The sequence below is a fragment of the Pseudophryne corroboree genome, chromosome 1 (genome assembly GCF_028390025.1).
Source record: "Pseudophryne corroboree isolate aPseCor3 chromosome 1, aPseCor3.hap2, whole genome shotgun sequence".
In the NCBI taxonomy this organism is placed as follows: Eukaryota; Metazoa; Chordata; class Amphibia; order Anura; family Myobatrachidae; genus Pseudophryne; species Pseudophryne corroboree.
The window spans coordinates 703,169,494-703,191,756 of record NC_086444.1 but is presented as its reverse complement, the minus strand read 5'-3'; the positions used below and the strand labels follow the sequence as shown (position 1 = coordinate 703,191,756).

Below are 22,263 nucleotides of genomic sequence, written 5' to 3'. Positions count from 1 at the left end.
GAAAAGATACCTGCGTTTGCTTTATCTCTGATAGGAGAACGATCAGGGTCTGAGATCGGTTTCTTTGCCGCCGGCGTCCCCTGGGCGTTGTCCGTGCCCGGCGCCATACGTATTGTGATCTCCCCTCCACTTCTCCTGGCGCTGCTGTTGAGGGGCAGAGGGCTGCTTAAGCGGAGTTTGTACCGCTACAAATTTGTCCATCGCCGTGGCGGGGGGAGCGGTGGGTACGTGAGGCTGACAAGGTGGACAGACTTGTGGGTCAGTGTGGGGAACGGAGCTGCGGGAAGAAGCTGCTCACTCTCCCATGCCGGAACCGGAAGACGGTCCCTACTCCCTTTGACCTGCCACACCTCCTAGATCCTACCTTGGGGCCCATTCTCTTCGCTAGAAGCCTACTCTATCTGCCTCATCTACAATATTCACCTATGTGTCACACAATCTACGGCCCCTGCTCCCTCAAACTCTAGATTAATTTGCAACCTGACTTCCTCTCCTCCAACCTTGTATTGGGTGATTTCAGTTCTGCACTGGACAATCCCATCAATGCTGCTTCCTCCACGCTGTTCTGTACAAATCTCAGCTAACATAAGCAGCAGGATGTAATGAAGTCCAAAATCACCGGCGGTGCAGGATACCGGGCGATCTGACTTTTTTTTTTGAAGAGACAATTACTTACAAGGCACGGTTTTGCCTTGTATCTGATTGCTCCCGCATCTCGGACTCCATTACATCTCACCGCATAATCTCTTCACCCAGTGAGTTTATCCAACCAACTATGGGGGTTATTCCAACCTGATCGCACGCTGCCATTTTTTGCCGCAATCAGGTCACTACTGCGCATGGACGTCATACGGGTACAAAGCGGATTGTTGCTGTGCAATGTATTTAACAAAGAATCCATTCACACAGCCGATCGCAAGGAAATTGACAGGAAGAAGGCGTTTATGGGTGTCAATTGACCAGTTTCTGGGAGAGTTGGGAAAAAGTCCAAGCGTTTGCAGGGCGGGTGTCTGACATCAATTCCGCAACCGGACAGGCTGAAGTGATCACAGCGGCTGAGTAAGTTCTGAGCTACTCAGAAACTGCACAAACTATTTTTGTACCACTCGGCTGCACATGCGATCGCACCCTTGCATAGCAAATATACACTCCCCAGTGGGCGGCAACTATGCGTTCGCACGGCTGCAAAAAGTAGCTAGCGAGCAACTCGGAATGACCCCCTATGTCAGTCCCCACAGGCAGTGGTCACCCGTAGACACAGCTGGACATGCCAATATATCTGCATTGCTTGTTCTGTAGGGCTGAGCCAATACGCCTGTGGATAACATTGTTCTCAAAAGTATTGGGACACACACCCAACAATGCAAGACAGACCTTGCGCCTGTTCAGTAGTGTGAACCCAGCTGTAGTTTTCCTTTGCACTAGTTGTAAAGTAATCTACCATAATTACATAGTACTGTAAAAAGAACAGCTGGAAATAAAAACCCCAGCACCTGATTACAAATTGTTAGTGCACCTTCAAAATAAAGATGATTCTCTTTCTCACTCTGTCCAAATTGGAAACAGGCCAGGCAACAACAATATTAATGCAGAGTGGAACACCATGGCCAGAGTCTGACCAAATACACATACAACACCACCAAACAAAACAAGTCTGGATTTTATTTTTATTATAATCCATGATCCTGGAAATAGTCCTGGTAGGTATAAAATAACACAAATAAAAAAAAAATTGTTTCCTAAGAAAGTTTGCATTTTCAAATAAAATTATATACAGAGTAGTCCTTGACGGCACAATTCACTCAGTCCAGGTTTGTATCAGAACTGGTAGAAGTATTCACACTTGCATCTTCAAGCACTAGATTAAAAAAAACAAAAAATATAATAATAATAATAATAATAATAATAATTAATAACAAAACAAGACAAAAAATGTAAGACACTTCAGCCTTACAGAAGTTCAGACCCACCTAGGAAGAGTTTAAAATGTTGTTCTCAATATCAGTGTAGACGTAGTTAAATATTGCATCTTTTGACAGAAGACCATCTAGAGACACTAAAAAATAAAGACCAAAAACTATGATTAAAGAAGGATCAAAGCTGTTCTAGCATAAAGATTCAATAGTCTCATTAGATATTGTATACAGTTTAAATGTGTTGTATGGGACCCCAGTCAGCATACCTACATCGGGATACTGGCCACTAGATTGCCATCAGGGGAACAAGCGCAACAAAGTCCCTTGCGGACTCACTGGGCTCGCCACAGGTTCTTTTTCCACTCTATGGGTGTCGTGGACACCAACGAGTGGGAATCGCCCAATAGCCGGGATACCGGCTAGCGGCATTGTCAGTGGTCGGGATTCCGGTGTCTGTATCCCAACTACTGGCAATGTAACTACATCTCGTTTAGAATGATTGGGTCCTTAATACTTGCAGACCTATCAACATTCAGTCATTTCAGATGTCCCCACATACACCTATACTTAGATTGTGTTAGAAGCTCCCTTTGGCTGGCCATGAAATATACCACTAGGCAACATAATTTGTTCAAATTCTAAGACCTCAGTACAGCATAATCATCTTGATGAAGTCTGAAAGATCAGATGAGACACGTTGAGCATTTCTTACATATTATAGGCTTCCTATATTGAAATAAGATAAGCATACTCAAGTACCACTTTCTATGTGTACTGCATTTTAAACCAAGTCTGCCTTGTACTTTAATGTACTGTATTTTCTTTTATTATGGTATTGTGTGATAAATATTTGATCTATTTTGGCTTTGTTATCCCTCACTGTGAAATTAGCACACATATATATTTTATAGATACACACACACACAAATATTCCGAAATACAGAATATTCCGAAATACGGATTTTTTGAGTGAGACACAGATCGTGAAACCTTTGTTTTCTGATGGCTCAATGTACACAAACTTTGTTTAGTACACAAAGTTATAAAAAATATTGTATTAAATGACCTTCAAGCTGTATGTATAAGGTGTATATGAATCATAAATGCATTCTGTGCTTAGACTTAGGTCCCATTACCATGATCTCATTATATTATACAATTATTCCAAAATACGGAATAATCAGATATCCAAAATACTTCTGGTCCCAAGCATTTTGGATAAGGGATACTCAACACAAAATAATTATATATATATATATTTTTTTTATTATTATTTTTTTTTATTTATTTTTTCCACACACACACTATTATGGCCATGTTTTGATCTGAATATGGATTATCACCGTTAAAATAAATTTTGGAATGAGATGTCACCCTGGAATAGAGGAGAGGGCTGCTCTAAAAACACTTGATTATACATTTACTAAAGGTATGTCATTACAATTGGTGCTGTGATAATCCTTTCTTCTGTATTACATTACAATGCAGAGGAGATGCTGAAGTGCAAAAGTCCGAAAACAAGCTAACCGTATAGCACAAGGTCTTAGTTGCGCCATATATCTCACACTATATGGTGTAACACTAGGTGAATGAGGAGACATCTACTTCTTTGAAAGCACCTTACAGGAAGCAGAAGGCATTGCTAATTTAGCACAACAATCTCCTATATAAAGTCTTGTAAGGAGAGAGAGCACGAATCCAAGTTTCAGTATTCATGCGTCCCAGGTCTGGGTTACATACCTACTTTCACATCACTTTCTTCCATCTCCTGTCTGTGCTTGAGATACATTGGCCATACATGACAATCAAATAATCCTGGTGGGTCTGGCACAGTGTAGTTACGGCCACTACAAGAAACATTTAACAGTGTCAAGAAAAAGTAAGCTTACATACTACTAAGATTTCAGAGCACCAACTCTATTTCAAGGATAGACAACTTCCAGCTGCTGTGGATCTACACGTCCCGACAGCCCGTTTTGGCATGCTTTAATATCACAGCTATGGTACGGCATGTTGAGAGGTGTAGAGCAACTAGTTGCCTACCCCATAGCCAAGCTTTTATGGGCCATTCAGTAGGACACCTACACCTTTAGTCATGACAGTTAGGTGGAGGCCCTGCACAAACTCAAATTCTGCACCCACAATTGCTCAGTAACTTTTCCTGAAAACAATATTCATTTGTATGTTTCTTGGCAAGAGACTGGACAGCAGTTCTGATGTCGCCTTTAGCTTTAGAATACTTTCCCACTGCACAACATTGTTGGAATTTAATCGTTTTATGCAGCACAATAATTAACAAGTGTCCAATGGAACAATTCAATTGTTTACAGGAGAACATTGATGGGCAGGCCACATTCAATGGTGGCAAAATATTTGATAGTTTACTTTTCCAATTACCTCCTTGACCAAGTGCAGAGGAAAGATAAAAACACCCACATGTTCACCCATTTAAAATTTTAGCTATAATTATCTAGAAAGTGCTTTTAGGCATCACTAGCTACAGACCTCTCCCCTTTTATAAACCTACATTTTAGGTATTGCTCTTAAATGCTTTAGCACCTTCCCATTTTTTGATCAACAGTGGGTTATATATATATATATATTTATTATAATAAGATTTTACTTACCGATAAATCTATTTCTCGTAGTCCGTAGTGGATGCTGGGGACTCCGTCAGGACCATGGGGATATAGCGGCTCCGCAGGAGACAGGGCACAATAATAAAAGCTTTAGGATCAGGTGGTGTGCACTGGCTCCTCCCCCTATGACCCTCCTCCAAGCCTCAGTTAGGATACTGTGCCCGGACGAGCGTGCATAATAAGGAAGGATATTGAATCCCGGGTAAGACTCATACCAGCCACACCAATCACACTGTACAACCTGTGATCTGAACCCAGTTAACAGTATGATAACAACGAAGGAGCCTCTGAAAAGATGGCTCACAACAAGAATAACCCGATTTTTGTAACAATAACTATGTACAAGTATTGCAGACAATCCGCACTTGGGATGGGCACCCAGCATCCACTACGGACTACGAGAAATAGATTTATCGGTAAGTAAAATCTTATTTTCTCTGACGTCCTAGTGGATGCTGGGGACTCCGTCAGGACCATGGGGATTATACCAAAGCTCCCAAACGGGCGGGAGAGTGCGGATGACCCTGCAGCACCGAATGAGAGAACTCCATGTCCTCCTCAGCCAGGGTATCAAATTTGTAGAATTTAGCAAACGTGTTTTCCCCTGACCAAGTAACTGCTCGGCAAAGTTGTAAAGCCGAGACTCCTCGGGCAGTCGCCCAAGATGAGCCCCCTTCCTTTTGGAATGGGCTTTTACCGATTTTGGCTGTGGCAGGCCTGCCACAGAATGTGTAAACTGAATTGTATTACAAATCCAGTGAGCAATCGTCTGCTTAGAAGCAGGAGCACCCATTTTGTTGGGTGCATACAGGCTAAACAGCGAGTCAGATTTTCTGACTCCAGCCTTCCTGGAAACATATTTTTCAGGGCCCTGACAAGTGACAACGTCAAGTAACTTGGAGTCCTCCAAGTCCCTAGTACCCGCAGGTACCACAATAGGTTGGTTCATGTGAAAAACAGAAAACACCTTAAGGAGAAATTGAGGACGAGTCCTCAATTCTGCCCTGTCAGAATGAAAAATTAAGTAAGGGCTTTATATATGATAAAGCCGCCAATTCTGACACACGCCTGGCTGAAGCCAGGGCTAATAGCATCGTCACCTTCCATGTGAGATATTTTAAGTCCACAGTGGTGAGTGGTTCAAACCAATGTGACTTTAGGAAACTCAAAACAACATTGAGATCCCAAGGTGCCACTGGGGCACAAAAGGAGGCTGTATATGCAGTACCCCTTTTACAAACATCTGAACGTCAGGCACTAAAGCCAGTTCTTTCTGGAAGAAATTCGACAGGGCCGAAATTTGAACCTTAATGGACCCTAATTTTAGGCCCATAGACAGTCCTGTTTTCAGGAAATGTAGGAAACGACCCAGTTGGAATTCCTCTGTAGGGGCCTTCTTGGCCTCACACCACGCAACATATCTTCGCCAAATGCGGTGAAAATGTTTTGCGGTTACATCCTTCCTGTCTTCGACCAGGGTAGGGATGACTTCATCTGGAATGCCCTTTCAGGATCCGGCGTTCAACCGCCATGCCGTCAAACGCGGCCGCGGTAAGTCTTGGAACAGACAAGGCCCCTGCTGGAGCAGGTCCTTTCTTAAAGGTAGAGGCCACGGGTCTTCCGTGAACATCTCTTGAAGTTTCGGGTACCAAGTCCTTCTTGGCCAATCCGGAACCACGAGTATCATTCTTACTCATCTCCCTCTTATGATTCTCAGTACTTTTTGTATGAGAGGCATAGGAGGGAACACATACTCTGACTGGTACATCCACAGTGTTACCAGAGCGTCCACCGCTATTGCCTGAGGGTCCCTTGACCTGGCGCAATATCTAGTTTTTTGTTCAGGCGGGACGCCATCATGTCCACCTTTGGTTTTTCACAACGGTTTACAATCATGTGGAAGACTTCCCGATGAAGTCCCCACTCTCCCGGGTGGAGGTCATGCCTGCTGAGGAAGTCTGCTTCCCAGTTTTCCACTCCCGGAATGAACACTGCTGAGAGTGTTATCACATGATTTTTCGCCCAGCGAAGAATCCTTGCAGTTTCTGCCATTTCCCTCCTGCTTCTTGTGCCGCCCTGTCTGTTTACGTGGGCGACTGCCGTGATGTTGTCCCACTGGATCAATACCGGCTGACCTTGAAGCAGAGGTCTTGCTAAGCTTAGAGCATTGTAAATTGCCCTTAGCTCCAGTATATTTATGTGGAGAGAAGTCTCCAGACTCGATCACACTCTCTGGAAATTTTTTCCTTGTGTGACTGCTCCCCAGCCACTCAGGCTGGCATCCGTGGTCACCAGGACCCAGTCCTGAATGCCGAATCTGCGGCCCTTTCATAGATGAGCACTCTGCAGCCACCGCAGAAGAAACACCCTTGTCCTTGGAGACAGGGTTATCCGCTGATGCATCTGAAGATGCGATCCGGACCATTTTTCCAGCAGATCCCACGTAAAGGTTCTTGCGTGAAATCTACCGAATGGGATCGCTTTGTAAGAAACCACCATTTTTCACAGGATCCTTGTGCAATGATGCACTGATACTTTTCCTGGTTTTAGGAGGTTCCTGACTAGCTCGGATAACTCCCTGGCTTTCTTCTCCGGGAGAAAACATCCTTTTCTGGACTGTGTCCAGAATCATCCCTAGGAACAGTAGACGTGTCGTCGGAAAAAACTGCGATTTTGGAATATTTAGAATCCACTCGTGCTGTCGTAGAACTACTTAAGATAGTGCTACTCCGACCTCCAACTGTTCTCTGGACCTTGCCCTTATCAGGAAAGCGTCCATATTTCTTTTAAGAAGAATCATAATTTCGGCCATTACCTTGGTAAAGACCCGGGGTGCCGTGGACAATCCAAACGGCAGCGTCTGAACTGATAGTGACAGTTCTGTACCACGAACCTGAGGTACCCTTGGTGAGAAGGGCAAATTTGGACATGTAGGTAAGCGTCCCTGATATCCAGTGACACCATATCGTCCCCTTCTTCCTGGTTCGCTATCACTGCTCTGAGTGACTCCATCTTGATTTGAACGCTTGTATGTAAGTGTTCAAATATTTCAGATCTCACCTAGCCGTCTGGCTTCAGTACCACAATATAGTGTGGAATAATACCCCTTCCCTTGTTGTAGAAGGGGTACTTTGATTATCACCTGCTGGGAATACAGCCTGTGAATTGTTCCCAATACTGCCTCCCTGTCGGAGGGAGACGTTGGTAAAGCAGACTTATGGAACTTGTGAGGGGTTGACGTCTCGAATTTCCAATGTACACCTGGGATACTACGTGTAGGATCCAGGAGTCCACTTGTGAGTGAGCCCACTGCGTGCTGAAACTCTTGAGATGACCCCCTACCGCACCTGAGTCCGCTTGTACGGCCCCAGCGTCATGCTGCGGACTTGGCAGAAGCTGTGGAGGGCTTCTGTTCCTGGGAATGGGCTGCCTGCTGCAGTCTTCTTCCCTTTCCTCTACCCCTGGGCAGATATGACTGGCCCTTTTGCCCGCCTGCCCTTATGGGGACGAAAGGACTGAGACTGAAAAGACTGTGTCCTTTTCTGCTGAGATGTGACTTGGGGTAACAAAAGGTGGATTTTTCAGCTGTTGCCATGGCCACCAGGTCCGATGGACCGCCCCTTTATACGGCAATACTTCCATGTGCCGTCTGGAATCTGCATCACCTGGATATGGACATCACATTTACTCTTGATGCCAGAATGCAAATATCCCTCTGCGCATCTCGCATATATAGAAATGCATCCTTAAAATGCTCTATAGTCAATAAAATCTTGTCCCTGTCAAGGGTATCAATATTTTCAGTCAGGAAATCCGACCAAGCCCCCTCAGCGCTGCACATCCAGGCTGAGGCGATTGCTGGTCGTAGTATAACACCAGTATATGTGTATATACTTTTAGGATATTTTTCAGCTTCCTATCAGCTGGCTCCTTGAGGGCTGCCGTATCTGGAGACGGTAACGCCACTTGTTTTTATAAGCGTGTGAGCGCCTTATTCACCCTAAGGTGTGTTTCCCAACTCGCCCTAACTTCTGGCGGGAAAGGGTATACCGCCAATAATTTTCTATCGGAGGAAACCCACGTATCATCACACACTTCATTTAATTTATCTGATTCAGGAAAAACTACAAGTAGTTTATTCACACCCTACATAATACCCTTATTTGTGGTACTTGTAGTATCAGAAATATGTAACACCTCCTTCATTGCCCTTAACATGAAACGTGTGGCCCTAAAGGAAAATACGTTTGTTTCTTCACCGTCGACACTGGAGTCAGTGTCCGTGTCTGTGTCTGTGTCGACCGACTGAGGTAAATGGGCGTTTTTACAAGCCCCTGACGGTGTCTGAGACGCCTGGACAGGTACTAATTTGTTTGCCGGACGTCTCATGTCGTCACTCGTCAACCGACCTTGCAGCGTGTTGACATTATCACGTAATTCCTAAATAAGCCATCTATTCCAGTGTCGACTCCCTAGAGAGTGACATCACCAATACAGGCAATTTGCTCCGCCTCCTCACCAACATCGTCCTCCTACATGTCGACACACACGTACCGACACACAGCACACACACAGGGAATGCTCTGACAGAGGACAGGACCCCACTAGCCCTTTGGGGAGACAGAGGGAGAGTTTGCCAGCACACACCAAAAACGCTATAATTATACAGGGACAACCCCTTATACAAGTGTTTTCCCTTATAGGATTTTTATATATGTAATCATATCGCCAAATAAGTGCCCCCCCTCTCTGTTTTAACCCTGTTTCTGTAGTGCAGTGCAGGGGAGAGCCTGGGAGCCTTCCTCACAGCAGAGCTGAGCAGGAAAATGGCGCCGTGTGCTGAGGAGAATAGGCCCCGCCCCCTTTTCGGCGGGCTCTTCTCCCGGAGTTTGTGAGATCTGGCAGGGGTTAAATACATCCATATAGCCTCAAGGGCTATATGTGATGTATTTTAGCCATAAAAGGTATAATACATTGCTGCCCAGAGCGCCCCCCCCAGCGCCCTGCACCCTCAGTGACAGTTGGTGACTGTTGGTGAAGTGTGCTGACAACAATGGCGCACAGCTGCAGTGCTGTGCGCTACCTTATGAAGACTGAAAGTCTTCTGCCGCCTGTTTCTGGACCTCTGGACCTCTTCAACTTCGGCATCTGTAAGGGGGGTCGGCGGCACGGCTCCGGGACGAACCCCAGGGTGAGACCTGTGTTCCGACTCCCTCTGGAGCTAATGGTGTCCAGTAGCCTAAGAAGCAAATCCATCCTGCACGCAGGTGAGTTCACTTCTCTCCCCTAAGTCCCTCGTAGCAGTGAGCCTGTTGCCAGCAGGACTCACTGAAAATAAAAAACCTAACATAAACTTTTATTCTAAGCAGCTCAGGAGAGCCACCTAGATTGCACCCTTCTCGTCGGGCACAAAAATCTAACTGAGGCTTGGAGGAGGGTCATAGGGGGAGGAGCCAGTGCACACCACCTGATCCTAAAGCTTTTATTATTGTGCCCTGTCTCCTGCGGAGCCGCTATATCCCCATGGTCCTGACGGAGTCCCCAGCATCCACTAGGACGTCAGAGAAATATATATATATATTTTTTTTTTTTTTATCATACACACACACACACACACACACACACACACACACACACACACACACATATATCCCCAACTATGGGTGTGCACTTACCTGCGCCTCCTCTTGCACTCATCATATGGAATGGTTAAGTAGTACCGCTCTGTGCACATTTTTGCCAGTTGCCTGTAGAGAAATAGCTTGACTTTAAATGGATAGATTACTTAAAGTATTACCATTTCTAATTAAAATACCAAACGGCTAGTTAAGATCACAATGAGGGTTCTAAACTAGCATATGTACTGTAAGGTTACTTTCCGAGCTACTATTCATTATGCATTTATACCCCAGCTTGGACTTGGGACACTGAGCACGGGTAGAATCCGGGGGTTTCAGTGCTTAGTCCATTTCAGACATGGGCCACGGACCCGGTTATTTTGCCAGGTCGTCACTGTTCAAACTGGACGCTTTGAGATCTCAAATCACTACTGTGCCCACCAATCAGACCATTTCAGGAGTGACCTGGGTAATGCCATTCACACTACAGGCGACCCAGGTTAGTGCCAGGAATTATCCTGGTACTGTGCAGGGTCCCTGACCCAGGATAGGTCTGTCCTCACATAGCCAAGACGCTGGTCAAGCCGCAAAACCTGGCAAAGACCTGGGTCCAAAGGTTATGTGTGAAAGGAGGCATTAGGGTATATTCTAGATGCATTGAAATAAAACAAAGCTGTTTTCTAATAAGCCAATGCAGAGTAAAGTCATAACAATGAGCAACATTGTTAATAAGACTTATGCTGGGTACAAGTCAGGATAATTCTAGGGACGATTGCGACACATCAAATAGATACAGAGCTACTGAAAGTGCAAATCATGTACCTTTCACCAATGATAACATGCGCGGTCCGTGTGTCATATCTGAAACTATCATTAGCAGCATACCATGTATGTGGCCACTCCTAGTTAAGATCTAGGTTTTGCGTATACATAGTAACATAGTATTTGAGGTTGAATAGAGGCAAATTGCCCATCGTGTTCAACCCGTTTTAAGTTGTGATGATTCTACATACTTGCTGAATAATGTTTTATGACTAGTTAGCTACTATAACTCATGTTACCCCCGGATTAACCACGCTGATATTTTAAGTATTATAACCTTGGATAGCTTTTTCATTCAGAAATGTATCCATTCCTTATTAATTACAGAGTCCGCCATTACCACCTTCCCTGGCAGGGAATTCCACATCCTGATTGCCCTAACAGTGAAGAACCCTTTCCTCCGTTGCGTTCGGAACTTTCTCTCCTCCAGTTGCAGCGAGTGCCCACGTGTCCTAAACTGTGTTCTTTTAATAAATAATTCCTCTGATAACTTTGTGATGTCCCTTTACATATTTGAAGAAAATAAGATTTTACTTACCGATAAATCTATTTCTCGTAGTCCGTAGTGGATGCTGGGTACTCCGTCAGGACCATGGGGAATAGCGGCTCCGCAGGAGACAGGGCACAAAAGTAAAAGCTTTAGGATCAGGTGGTGTGCACTGGCTCCTCCCCCCATGACCCTCCTCCAAGCCTCAGTTAGGATACTGTGCCCGGACGAGCGTACACAATAAGGAAGGATTTTGAATCCCGGGTAAGACTCATACCAGCCACACCAATCACACTGTACAACCTGTGATCTGAACCCAGTTAACAGCATGATAACAGCGGAGCCTCTGAAAAGATGGCTCACAACAATAATAACCCGATTTTTGTAACAATAACTATGTACAAGTATTGCAGACAATCCGCACTTGGGATGGGCGCCCAGCATCCACTACGGACTACGAGAAATAGATTTATCGGTAAGTAAAATCTTATTTTCTCTGACGTCCTAGTGGATGCTGGGTACTCCGTCAGGACCATGGGGATTATACCAAAGCTCCCAAACGGGCGGGAGAGTGCGGATGACTCTGCAGCACCGAATGAGAGAACTCCAGGTCCTCTTTAGCCAGGGTATCAAATTTGTAGAATTTTACAAACGTGTTCTCCCCCGACCACGTAGCTGCTCGGCAGAGTTGTAATGCCGAGACCCCTCGGGCAGCCGCCCAGGATGAGCCCACCTTCCTTGTGGAATGGGCCTTGACAGATTTAGGCTGTGGCAGGCCTGCCACAGAATGTGCAAGTTGAAATGTGCTACAAATCCAACGAGCAATCGTCTGCTTAGAAGCAAGAGCACCCAGTTTGTTGGGTGCATACAGGATAACAGCGAGTCAGTTTTCCTGACTCCAGCCGTCCTGGAAACCTATATTTTCAGGGCCCTGACAACATCTAGCAACTTGGAGTCCTCCAAGTCCCTAGTAGCCGCAGGTACCACAATAAGCTGGTTCAGGTGAAACGCTGACACCACCTTAGGAAGAAACTGGGGACGAGTCCGCAGCTCTGCCCTGTCCGAATGGACAATCACATATGGCTTTTGTGAGACAAAGCCGCCAATTTTGACACTCGCCTGGCCGAGGCCAGGGCCAACAGCATGGTCACTTTTCATGTGAGATATTTCAAATCCACAGATTTGAGCGGTTTAAAATGTGATTTGAGGAATCCCAGAACTACGTTGAGATCCCACAGTGCCACTGGAGGCACAAAAAGGGGGTTGTATATGCAATACTCCCTTGACAAACTTCTGGACTTCAGGAACTGAAGCCAATTCTTTCTGGAAGAAAATTGACAGGGCCGAAATTTGAACCTTAATGGACCCCAATTTGAGGCCCATAGACACTCCTGTTTGCAGGAAATGCAGGAATCGACCGAGTTGAAATTTCTTCGTGGGGCCTTCCTGGCCTCACACCACGCAACATATTTTCGCCACATGTGGTGATAATGTTTTGCGGTCACCTCCTTCCTGGCTTTGACCAGGGTAGGAATGACCTCTTCCGGAATGCCTTTTTCCCTTAGGATCTGGCGTTCCACCGCCATGCCGTCAAACGCAGCCGCGGTAAGTCTTGGAACAGACCTGGTACTTGCTGAAGCAAGTCCCTTCTTAGCGGCAGAGGCCCTGAGTCCTCTGTGAGCATTTCTTGAAGTTCCGGGTGCCACGTCCTTCTTGGCCAATCCGGAGCCACGAGTATAGTTCTTACTACTCTACGTCTTATAATTCTCAGTACCTTGGTCCTGAGAAGCAGAGGAGGGAACACATACACCGACTGGTACACCCACGGTGTTACCAGAACGTCCACAGATATTGCTTGAGGGTCTCTTGACCTGGCGCAATACCTGTCCAGTTTTTTGTTCAGGCGGGACGCCATCATGTCCACCTTTGGTCTTTCCCAACGGTTCACAATCATGTGGAATACTTCCCGATGAAGTACCCACTCTCCCGGGTGGAGGTCGTGCCTGCTGAGGAAGTCTGCTTCCCAGTTGTCCACTCCCGGAATGAACACTGCTGACAGTGCTATCACATGATTTTTCGCCCAGCGAAGAATCCTTGCAGTTTCTGCCATTGCCCTCCTGCTTCTTGTGCCGCCCTGTCTGTTTACGTGGGCGACTGCCGTGATGTTGTCCCACTGGATCAATACCGGCTGACCTTGAAGCAGAGGTCTTGCTAAGCTTAGAACATTGTAAATTGCCCTTAGCTCCAGTATATTTATGTGGAGAGAAGTCTCCAGACTTGATCACACTCCCTGGAAATATTTTCCCTGTGTGACTGCTCCCCAGCCTCTCAGGCTGGCATCCGTGGTCACCAGGACCCAGTCCTGAATGCCGAATCTGCGGCCCTTTAGTAGATGAGCACTCTGCAGCCACCGCAGAAGAAACACCCTTGTCCTTGGAGACAGGGTTATCCGCTGATGCATCTGAAGATGCGATCCGGACCATTTTTCCAGCAGATCCCACTGAAAAGTTCTTGCGTGAAATCTACCGAATGGAATCACTTCGTAAGAAGCCACCATTTTTCCCAGGACCCTTGTGCAATGATGCACTGACACTTTTCCTGGTTTTAGGAGGTTCCTGACTAGCTCGGATAACTCCCTGGCTTTCTTCTCCGGGAGAAACACCTTTTTCTGGACTGTGTCCAGAATCATCCCTAGGAACAGCAGACGTGTCGTCGGAAACAGCTGCGGTTTTGGAATTTAGAATCCACCCATGCTGTCGTAGAACTACTTGAGATAGTGCTACTCCGACCTCCAACTGTTCTCTGGACCTTGCCCCTATCAGGAGATCGTCCATTTTCTTTGAAGAAGAATCATCATTTCGGCCATCACCTTGGTAAGGACCCGGGGTGCCGTGGACAATCCAACCGGCAGCGTCTGAAACTGATAGTGACAGTTCTGTACCACGAACCTGAGGTACCCTTGGTGAGAAGGGCAAATTGGGACATGGAGGTAAGCATCCCTGATGTCCCGGGACACCATATAGTCCCCTTCTTCCTGGTTCGCTATCACTGCTCTGAGTGACTCCATCTTGATTTGAACCTTTGTATATAAGTGTTCAACTATTTCAGATTTAGAATAGGTCTCACCGAGCCGTCTGGCTTCAGTACCACAATATAGTGTGGAATAATACCCCTTTCCTTGTTGTAGGAGGGGTACTTTGATTATCACCTGCTGGGAATACAGCTTGTGAATTGTTTCCACTACTGCCTCCCTGTCGGAGGGAGACGTTGGTAAAGCAGACTTCAGGAACCTGCGAGGGGGAGACGTCTCGAATTTCCAATCTGTACCCCTGGGATACTACTTGTAGGATCCAGGGGTCCACTTGCGAGTGAGCCCACTGCGTGCTGAAACTCTTGAGACGACCCCCCCCACCGCACCCGAGTCCGCTTGTACGGCCCCAGCGTCATGCTGAGGACTTGGCAGAAGCGGTGGAGGGCTTCTGTTTCTGGGAATGGGCTGCCTGCTGCAGTCTTCTTCCCTTTCCTCTATCCCATGGCAGATATGACTGGCCTTTTGCCCGCTTGCCCTTATGGGGACGAAAGGACTGAGGCTGAAAAGACGTTGTCTTTTTCTCCTTTATACGGCAATACTTCCATGTGCCGTTTGGAATCTGCATCACCTGACCACTGTCGTGTCCATAAACAACTTCTGGCAGATATGGACATCGCACTTACTCTTGATGCCAGAGTGCAAATATCCCTCTGTGCATCTCGCATATATAGAAATGCATCCTTTAAATGCTCTATAGTCAATAAAATACTGTCCCTGTCAAGGGTATCAATATTTTCAGTCAGGGAATCCGACCAAGCCACCCCAGCGCTGCACATCCAGGCTGAGGCGATCGCTGGTCGCAGTATAACACCAGTATGTGTGTATATACTTTTTAGGATATTTTCCAGCCTCCTATCAGCTGGCTCCTTGAGGGCGGCCCTATCTGGAGACGGTACCGCCACTTGTTTTGATAAGCGTGTGAGCGCCTTATCCACCCTAAGGGGTGTTTCCCAACGCGCCCTAACTTCTGGCGGGAAAGGGTATACCGCCAATAATTTTCTATCGGGGAAAACCCACGCATCATCACACACTTCATTTAATTTATCTGATTCAGGAAAAACTACAGGTAGTTTTTTCACACTCCACATAATACCCTTTTTTGTGGTACTTGTAGTATCAGAAATATGTAACACCTCCTTCATTGCCCTTAACAAGTAACGTGTGGCCCTAAAGGAAAATACGTTTGTTTCTTCACCGTCGACACTGGAGTCAGTGTCCGTGTCTGTGTCGACCGACTGAGGTAAAAGGACGTTTTAACGCCCCTGACAATGTTTGAGACGCCTGGACAGGTACTAATTGGTTTGCCGGCCGTCTCATGTCGTCAACCGACCTTGCAGCGTGTTGACATTATCACGTAATTCCTTAAATAAGCCATCCATTCCGGTGTCGACTCCCTAGAGAGTGACATCACCATTACAGGCAATTGCTCCGCCTCCTCACCAACATCGTCCTCATACATGTCGACACACACGTACCGACACACAGCACACACACAGGGAATGCTCTGATAGAGGACAGGACCCCACTAGCCCTTTGGGGAGACAGAGGGAGAGTTTGCCAGCACACACCAAAAACGCTATAATTATACAGGGACAACCTTTATATAAGTGTTTTTCCCTTATAGCATTTTAATATATATAGTCATATCGCCAAATAAGTGCCCCCCCTCTCTGTTTTAACCCTGTTTCTGTAGTGCAGTGCAGGGGAGAGCCTGGGAGCCTTCCCACCAGCATTTCTGTGAGGGAAAATGGCGCTGTGTGCTGAGGAGAATAGGCCCCGCCCCCTTTTCGGCGGGCTTCTTCTCCCGTTTTTCTGAGACCTGGCAGGGGTTAAATACATCCATATAGCCCCCAGGGGCTATATGTGATGTATTTTTAGCCAGAATAAGGTACTATCATTGCTGCCCAGGGCGCCCCCCCCAGCGCCCTGCACCCTCAGTGACCGCTGCTATGAAGTGTGCTGACAACAATGGCGCACAGCTGCATTGCTGTGCGCTACCTTATGAAGACTGAAAAGTCTTCTGCCGCCGGTTTCTGGACCTCTTCACTTTTCGGCATCTGCAAGGGGGTCGGCGGCGCGGCTCCGGGACGAACCCCAGGGTGAGACCTGTGTTCCGACTCCCTCTGGAGCTAATGGTGTCCAGTAGCCTAAGAAGCCAATCCATCCTGCACGCAGGTGAGTTCACTTCTCTCCCCTAAGTCCCTCGATGCAGTGAGCCTGTTGCCAGCAGGACTCACTGAAAATAAAAAACCTAACAAAACTTTTACTCTAAGCAGCTCTTTAGGAGAGCCACCTAGATTGCACCCTTCTCGGCCGGGCACAAAAATCTAACTGAGGCTTGGAGGAGGGTCATGGGGGGAGGAGCCAGTGCACACCACCTGATCCTAAAGCTTTTACTTTTGTGCCCTGTCTCCTGCGGAGCCGCTATTCCCCATGGTCCTGACAGAGTACCCAGCATCCACTAGGACGTCAGAGAAATTAATAATATCTCCTCTTAGGCGCCTCTTTTCTAGTGTATACATATTCAGCCTAGTAAGTCTTTTCTTATAGTCCAGTTCTTCTAGGCCTTTAATTAATTTAGTAGATCACCTTTGAACACTTTCTAGTTCACTGATGTCTTTTTTATACAATGGTGCCCAAAACTGAACACAATATTCCAGGTGCGGACGTACCAATGCCTTATACAGCGGCATGATTACATCCGAGTCCCTTGTCTCAATTCCCCTTTTTATGCACGCTAGCACCTTACTTGCCTTCTTTACTGCGTTTTGACATTGTGTACGGTTATTAAGCCTATTATCAATGAATACCCCCAAATCTTTTTCCAACTGTTTCCCCTAGGCGTTCCCCATTTAATATGTAGGATGCAAGTTTGTTTTTAGTCCCAAAATGCATAACCTTGCATTTGTCTGTATTGAACCTCATTTTCCATTTAGACGCCCAGAGTTCAAGTTTAGATAGATCATTCTGCAAGGACTCCACATCCAATTCTGAATTAATTACCTTACACAGTTTAGTATCACCTGCAAAGATTGACACTGTGCTTTCCAGGCCTATTTCTAGGTCATTGATAAATATGTTGAACAGTAGTGGTCCGAGTACGGACCCTTGTGGTATTCCGATGACTACTGGGGATCAGGTTGAGGACTTCCAGTTGACCACTACTCGCTGTACCCTGCTATCCAACCAGCTGCTTATCCATGTGCAAATAGTTTTTTCCTAGGCCTATCTCCTTTAATTTGATCAGTCTCCTGTGAGGAACTGTGTCGAAGGCTTTTGCAAAATCTAGGAAGACCACATCCACTGCTATTCCTTAATCAAGATTATTGCTCACTTCCTCGTAGAAGCTAATTAAGTTAGTCCGACATGACCTGTCCCATGCTGGTTCTTGCTAATAATCCTAGCAGACTTTAGATACTCCTGTATGATGTCCCTTAGTATTCCTTCCAATATTTTCTCCACTATAGATGTTAAACTAACTGGTCTGTAGTTTCCCGGAAGATTTTTGGATCCCTTTTTAAATAATGACACTACCTCAGCTATACGCCAATCCTTCGGTACCATGCCTGATCTAATTCTTCGCTTAAACAAGTATCTAACCATGAATCATTACTGTCACAATTGTTATGCTCTACTCCCACCATCAGTGTTGTAAGTATTGCACTACATTGTTTGTCGAGGACTGCAAAGAAGTGTAAGGGATATCTTTAACGACATTGCTCATTCCTGAGTCATTCTGGTGTGTACCAACCATTACACTTTCCAGCAACAAGCCCCCCCCCCCCCCCCCCCCCAATTTTTTTCACAAAGCTATGTTACACCCCTTTCAGACCGCCAGCTATGAACACAGGTTATTGGCACATGAGCGCGCATACCCTGTTTTCATGTGCAGTCTGAAAGGTACCAGGGGAAAGATACCAGGTATTTCAGGCCAGGTAGCGAGCAGGGTTGAACTTGTGTGCAACCCAGCTCGCTGTGCGGTGTGAACAGGGCGGCACTTGAAGATCATGTGATCTCCATGCACCGCCCTCACTGCGTCACTAACCCAGCATTATGCTGGGTTGCAGACAGCAGCGGCAGGGCGCCTGAGGCAGGTTGCACACTGAGAGCTCCAGTGTCAGGCTCCTGGGTGCAGCCTGCCTCAGGCGGTGCAAAAGGGGTATTATCAAAAGTGAAACAATGTTTTTGATTAGATTATGGTATTCTTAATAAATACATTCTTGGTTACATACCAGAATAATATTTACAGTAGGTTGTTGCCATCTATCATTTATTTAGTACTGAAGCTGTGCTAAATGCTTAACTGGGCAGAATTGTGTAGATATTTACTTGTGGTTGTAAAGCAAGAATCCCTCCAAGATCAGTATCTGAACATTTTCATCTGACTCAGTGGAGGGGATTCCATGTGAATGAGCAAACTTCACAGGATTCTCAACCCAGGCTGTTACGGTGTCCACCATTGCTTCCATATCTATTGATGTGATCACTGTAGGGTTAAATAAAACAAATAGTTATAATTTTTAAAGGCATGACATGCTATAAAACAATACATTGAGACAAAAAAATAAAAATAAATAGAGTTGTACTTAAGCTATGGAGTAAGGCTTCCTACAGCGAATACAGTTCTTACCATCCCATTGTTTAAAGCCATCTTCCCCAACTTCTATCTGATCAGGTGGCTGAAACATAGTGAGCAATAAAACAATGCTGCAAAACAACGCAGCTCAAGCAGACAGCACAAGTCATATCGCACCCTCAAGCGATCCATTTTCCCCATTACTGGAGAACATAGCCCATACAGTTTATGCAACAATATTCAAGTGAGAAATTAATATTAAACATTAGATTATATGGACATTACATGCTATGGTACAGACTGGCTCACAACTAGACTAGGTCAGAATAATAATAATAATAATAATTATTAATTTCCTTACCTTGTAAAAGTCATCCTGATGGATGACACAGCAATTAGGCAGGACTCCAGTCAGCCTCTTCGTTAAAGTCGTCTTGCCACCATTTGTAACGCTGAATAATAAAAGTTTATCTTTAGTCATATAGGTGGACATTACAGTGTTCAATTATACAAAAAGCTTAGCTGTAAAGGGCCCCATACACCAGTACGATTTCATACAATTCCGATATATCCGTCTGATATATTGTATGAAATTGTGTACAATCGTAAGTGTTTTAGATCGTATCCAATCTGATGCGCGTCCCCGTGGCTGTCGGATAGTGTCCCCTAGGTCGTTGGTGCTGCACTAATGATATATCGGAATTGGATGGAATCAGATGGAGAGAAAAAAAAGAAAAAAAAAAGTGTTTTTTGTGCATGTGATATATCACATGCAATGTATCCCAGGAAAATTGACTGGAATTCTCAGGATATTCCCAGCCCCCGTAGCCCTCTATCCAGCCCATCAGATATATCTCATGGTACAATTGTATGCCGTACGATATATTACACGCGATGTACAGCGGCTTCATCAATCGCATGCGATATATCTTACGCAAAAATAGCACAAAAGTACCAAATCGTATGGAATCACTCCCGGGAAGGTCCCGGGGGAGTTCAAGGGAAATTACATCCACCTTCAGCCTCAGACATATCGTTGTAGTGTATGGGGCCCTTAAGACTAGCGATAACTTCAGCACATTTTCTGAATACAAGTGACTGTTCACTGTATCGTTTTATACTTGCAGTTTTAAGCAATTTATTCTTTAGTAAAATGTATACATACATTAGTTAGAATAGTTAGGAGACTGAGAAGATGAGCTTGAGAAGATGAGCTATTGAGATGACGGACAGTATAAAGATCACACTGTCGGGCACAGACAGTTTCACACGTCGGGTGAGGGAGGGAATGGGATAGAGGATGCCAGTCACCAATCATGGCGCCACCGATGGGAATACACGTGCTACATGGGACACATGTACATGTAGCAAGGAGACTACTGACATCGGCAGTGAGGAGCACACACGGAGACATAGGAGACTGCATTAGTATGACAAGGATATAAAACATGCTTTTTCTTACCCGCCTATACCAATGATGATCCGCCTCATGATGCAAGCACTGCTACCGTTACGATTGCTCACTAACGTTACGTTCATTGAGAAAAGTTTTCTTTATAGTCCGTACCTTCCTACGTCATACCGATAAGTTACCGCGGCAACCAAGCAGAGGAGGGCGGCGGCGGGCTGCTTGTGAACAGGCGCGAGTATGTTCCACCTGTCTACAGGACATCACAGTCACAGTCAGCCTGCACTGGGTATTAATAGCGCCAGGCAATGAGCCGATTTGCCTAAATTAGACATGTCTGAGGGCAGAAAATGTCATGGATTTTCCAGTGGTCGCGCATAGCGACATGTGAGAAAATGCAGATTGTCAAAAACCACTGTGATCACGTATATACACAATATAAACTGTAAATGTGTTTGTGTTAATTTCATGTAGACTCCATATACAAAAGGTAAACTTGCATTGCAACATTGACATCACTCAATACTAGACTGTATATCCAATTATTAAACAAGAATGCTCATATAGTTATTTTAATTAACCGCGGCTGCCTCTTTAGGGTTTACCCCACATGGGAAGCAGTTCGCTTCCCGACAGACAGGATCCCGGCGGTCGATATACCGACACTGGGATCCCAAAGTAGGAGGCAATGCCAGCGCCGAGATACTGCAGCCGAACGGATGCTGGCATCACATTACTGACAGCCGTAATTCCAATCGGACAGCGGGATGCGCTGGTGTTCTGCCGGGGGAGGGGGGGTGTTTGGATTAGGCAGAAGAAGGGGACCAGGTAGGAAGGGTTACAGTTAGGCACATAGAAAGGGAGGTTAGAGTTATGCTGGGTACACACTGGCAGATATATTGGCCAATCAATTGATCGGCCAATATATCTTTTGCTGATCTGCAGGTGTGTACAAGCAATATGTCTGTGTAATGGTGCCCATACACTTGTGCTATGCCCCACGACACGGCATCGCACCGGCAGTTCAGGTGCGATGAAGTCGCACCTGAACTGCCAAAGTGATTACCATGCGATTATGCAATAGATCGCATGGTAATCACGTGATGGGCACGTCACCGCCGAGTGGGAGCGGCCTCCATCCGCTCCCGGTGAGTGCCCATCGCACATCGCAGTGTGATATATAGCATGTGTTTTTAAAACCACATGCGATCGCACTGTGATTCGATAAATATTAAGTGCAGCACATACTATCTTGAGACGCAAGATTCGACCGGCGTGCCCGCACATCGCGTCGCAAGGTACCTAAAATGTGCATACAATCCTTCGATTTCTCTCACAGATGAGGTCGAAGGTTAGCACCGATTATCTCACAAGTGTTTGGGCACCAAAATACGTCTTTCACAGATATATTGCGCAGATGGCCAATATATCTGCAGATATATTGGTGCATCTTTCTGTGTGTATGAACAACCACCATTGGCAGATTTATCTGCTGATCGATTGAACGCAGATATATCTGCCAGTGTGTACCCAGCTATATGGTGCCCATACACTTGTGCGATGCCCAGCGACACGACATCGCGGGGCATCGCACAGGCAGTTCAGGTGAAATCACACCTGAACTACCAAAGTGATTACCATGCGATCATGCGATAGATCTCATGGTAATCACATGATGGGCATGTCACCACCGAGTGGGAGCATCC

At 45.9% G+C, this 22,263-nt stretch overlaps 1 protein-coding gene across 2 annotated transcripts; it reads right to left on the bottom strand.

The window, feature by feature from the left end:
- Positions 1-1,642: 1,642 nt before the first annotated feature.
- On the bottom strand, positions 1,643-20,795 carry NMRK2 (nicotinamide riboside kinase 2). Of its 2 annotated transcripts, none has more exons than XM_063914853.1 (8): positions 20,612-20,792; positions 19,511-19,601; positions 19,204-19,252; positions 18,903-19,059; positions 10,231-10,302; positions 3,657-3,763; positions 1,971-2,056; positions 1,643-1,858 (listed from the first exon to the last, which is right to left on the bottom strand). In XM_063914853.1, exons 1-7 carry the CDS (start codon positions 20,686-20,688, stop codon positions 1,971-1,973), a joined length of 639 nt encoding a protein of 212 aa, XP_063770923.1. In that variant the 5' UTR covers positions 20,689-20,792; the 3' UTR covers positions 1,643-1,858. The 2 variants fall into 2 exon arrangements, 1 of the variants encoding a protein (XP_063770923.1); XR_010175782.1 differs by having other exon boundaries at positions 1,845-1,858; positions 3,661-3,763; positions 20,612-20,795.
- Positions 20,796-22,263: the final 1,468 nt, after the last annotated feature.

Excerpts from the sequence above, each read along its gene's own strand:
- NMRK2 (XM_063914853.1), bottom strand. The coding sequence starts at position 20,688 with ATGAACGTAACGTTAGTGAGCAATCGTAACGGTAGCAGTGCTTGCATC. Across the intron at positions 10,303-18,902 it reads TTCTTGCTTTACAACCACAA|GCAACTGGCAAAAATGTGCA; the intron begins GTAAATATCTAC and ends ATTTCTCTACAG. Across the intron at positions 3,764-10,230 it reads GAGTGCAAGAGGAGGCGCAG|TGGCCGTAACTACACTGTGC; the intron begins GTAAGTGCACAC and ends TGTTTCTTGTAG.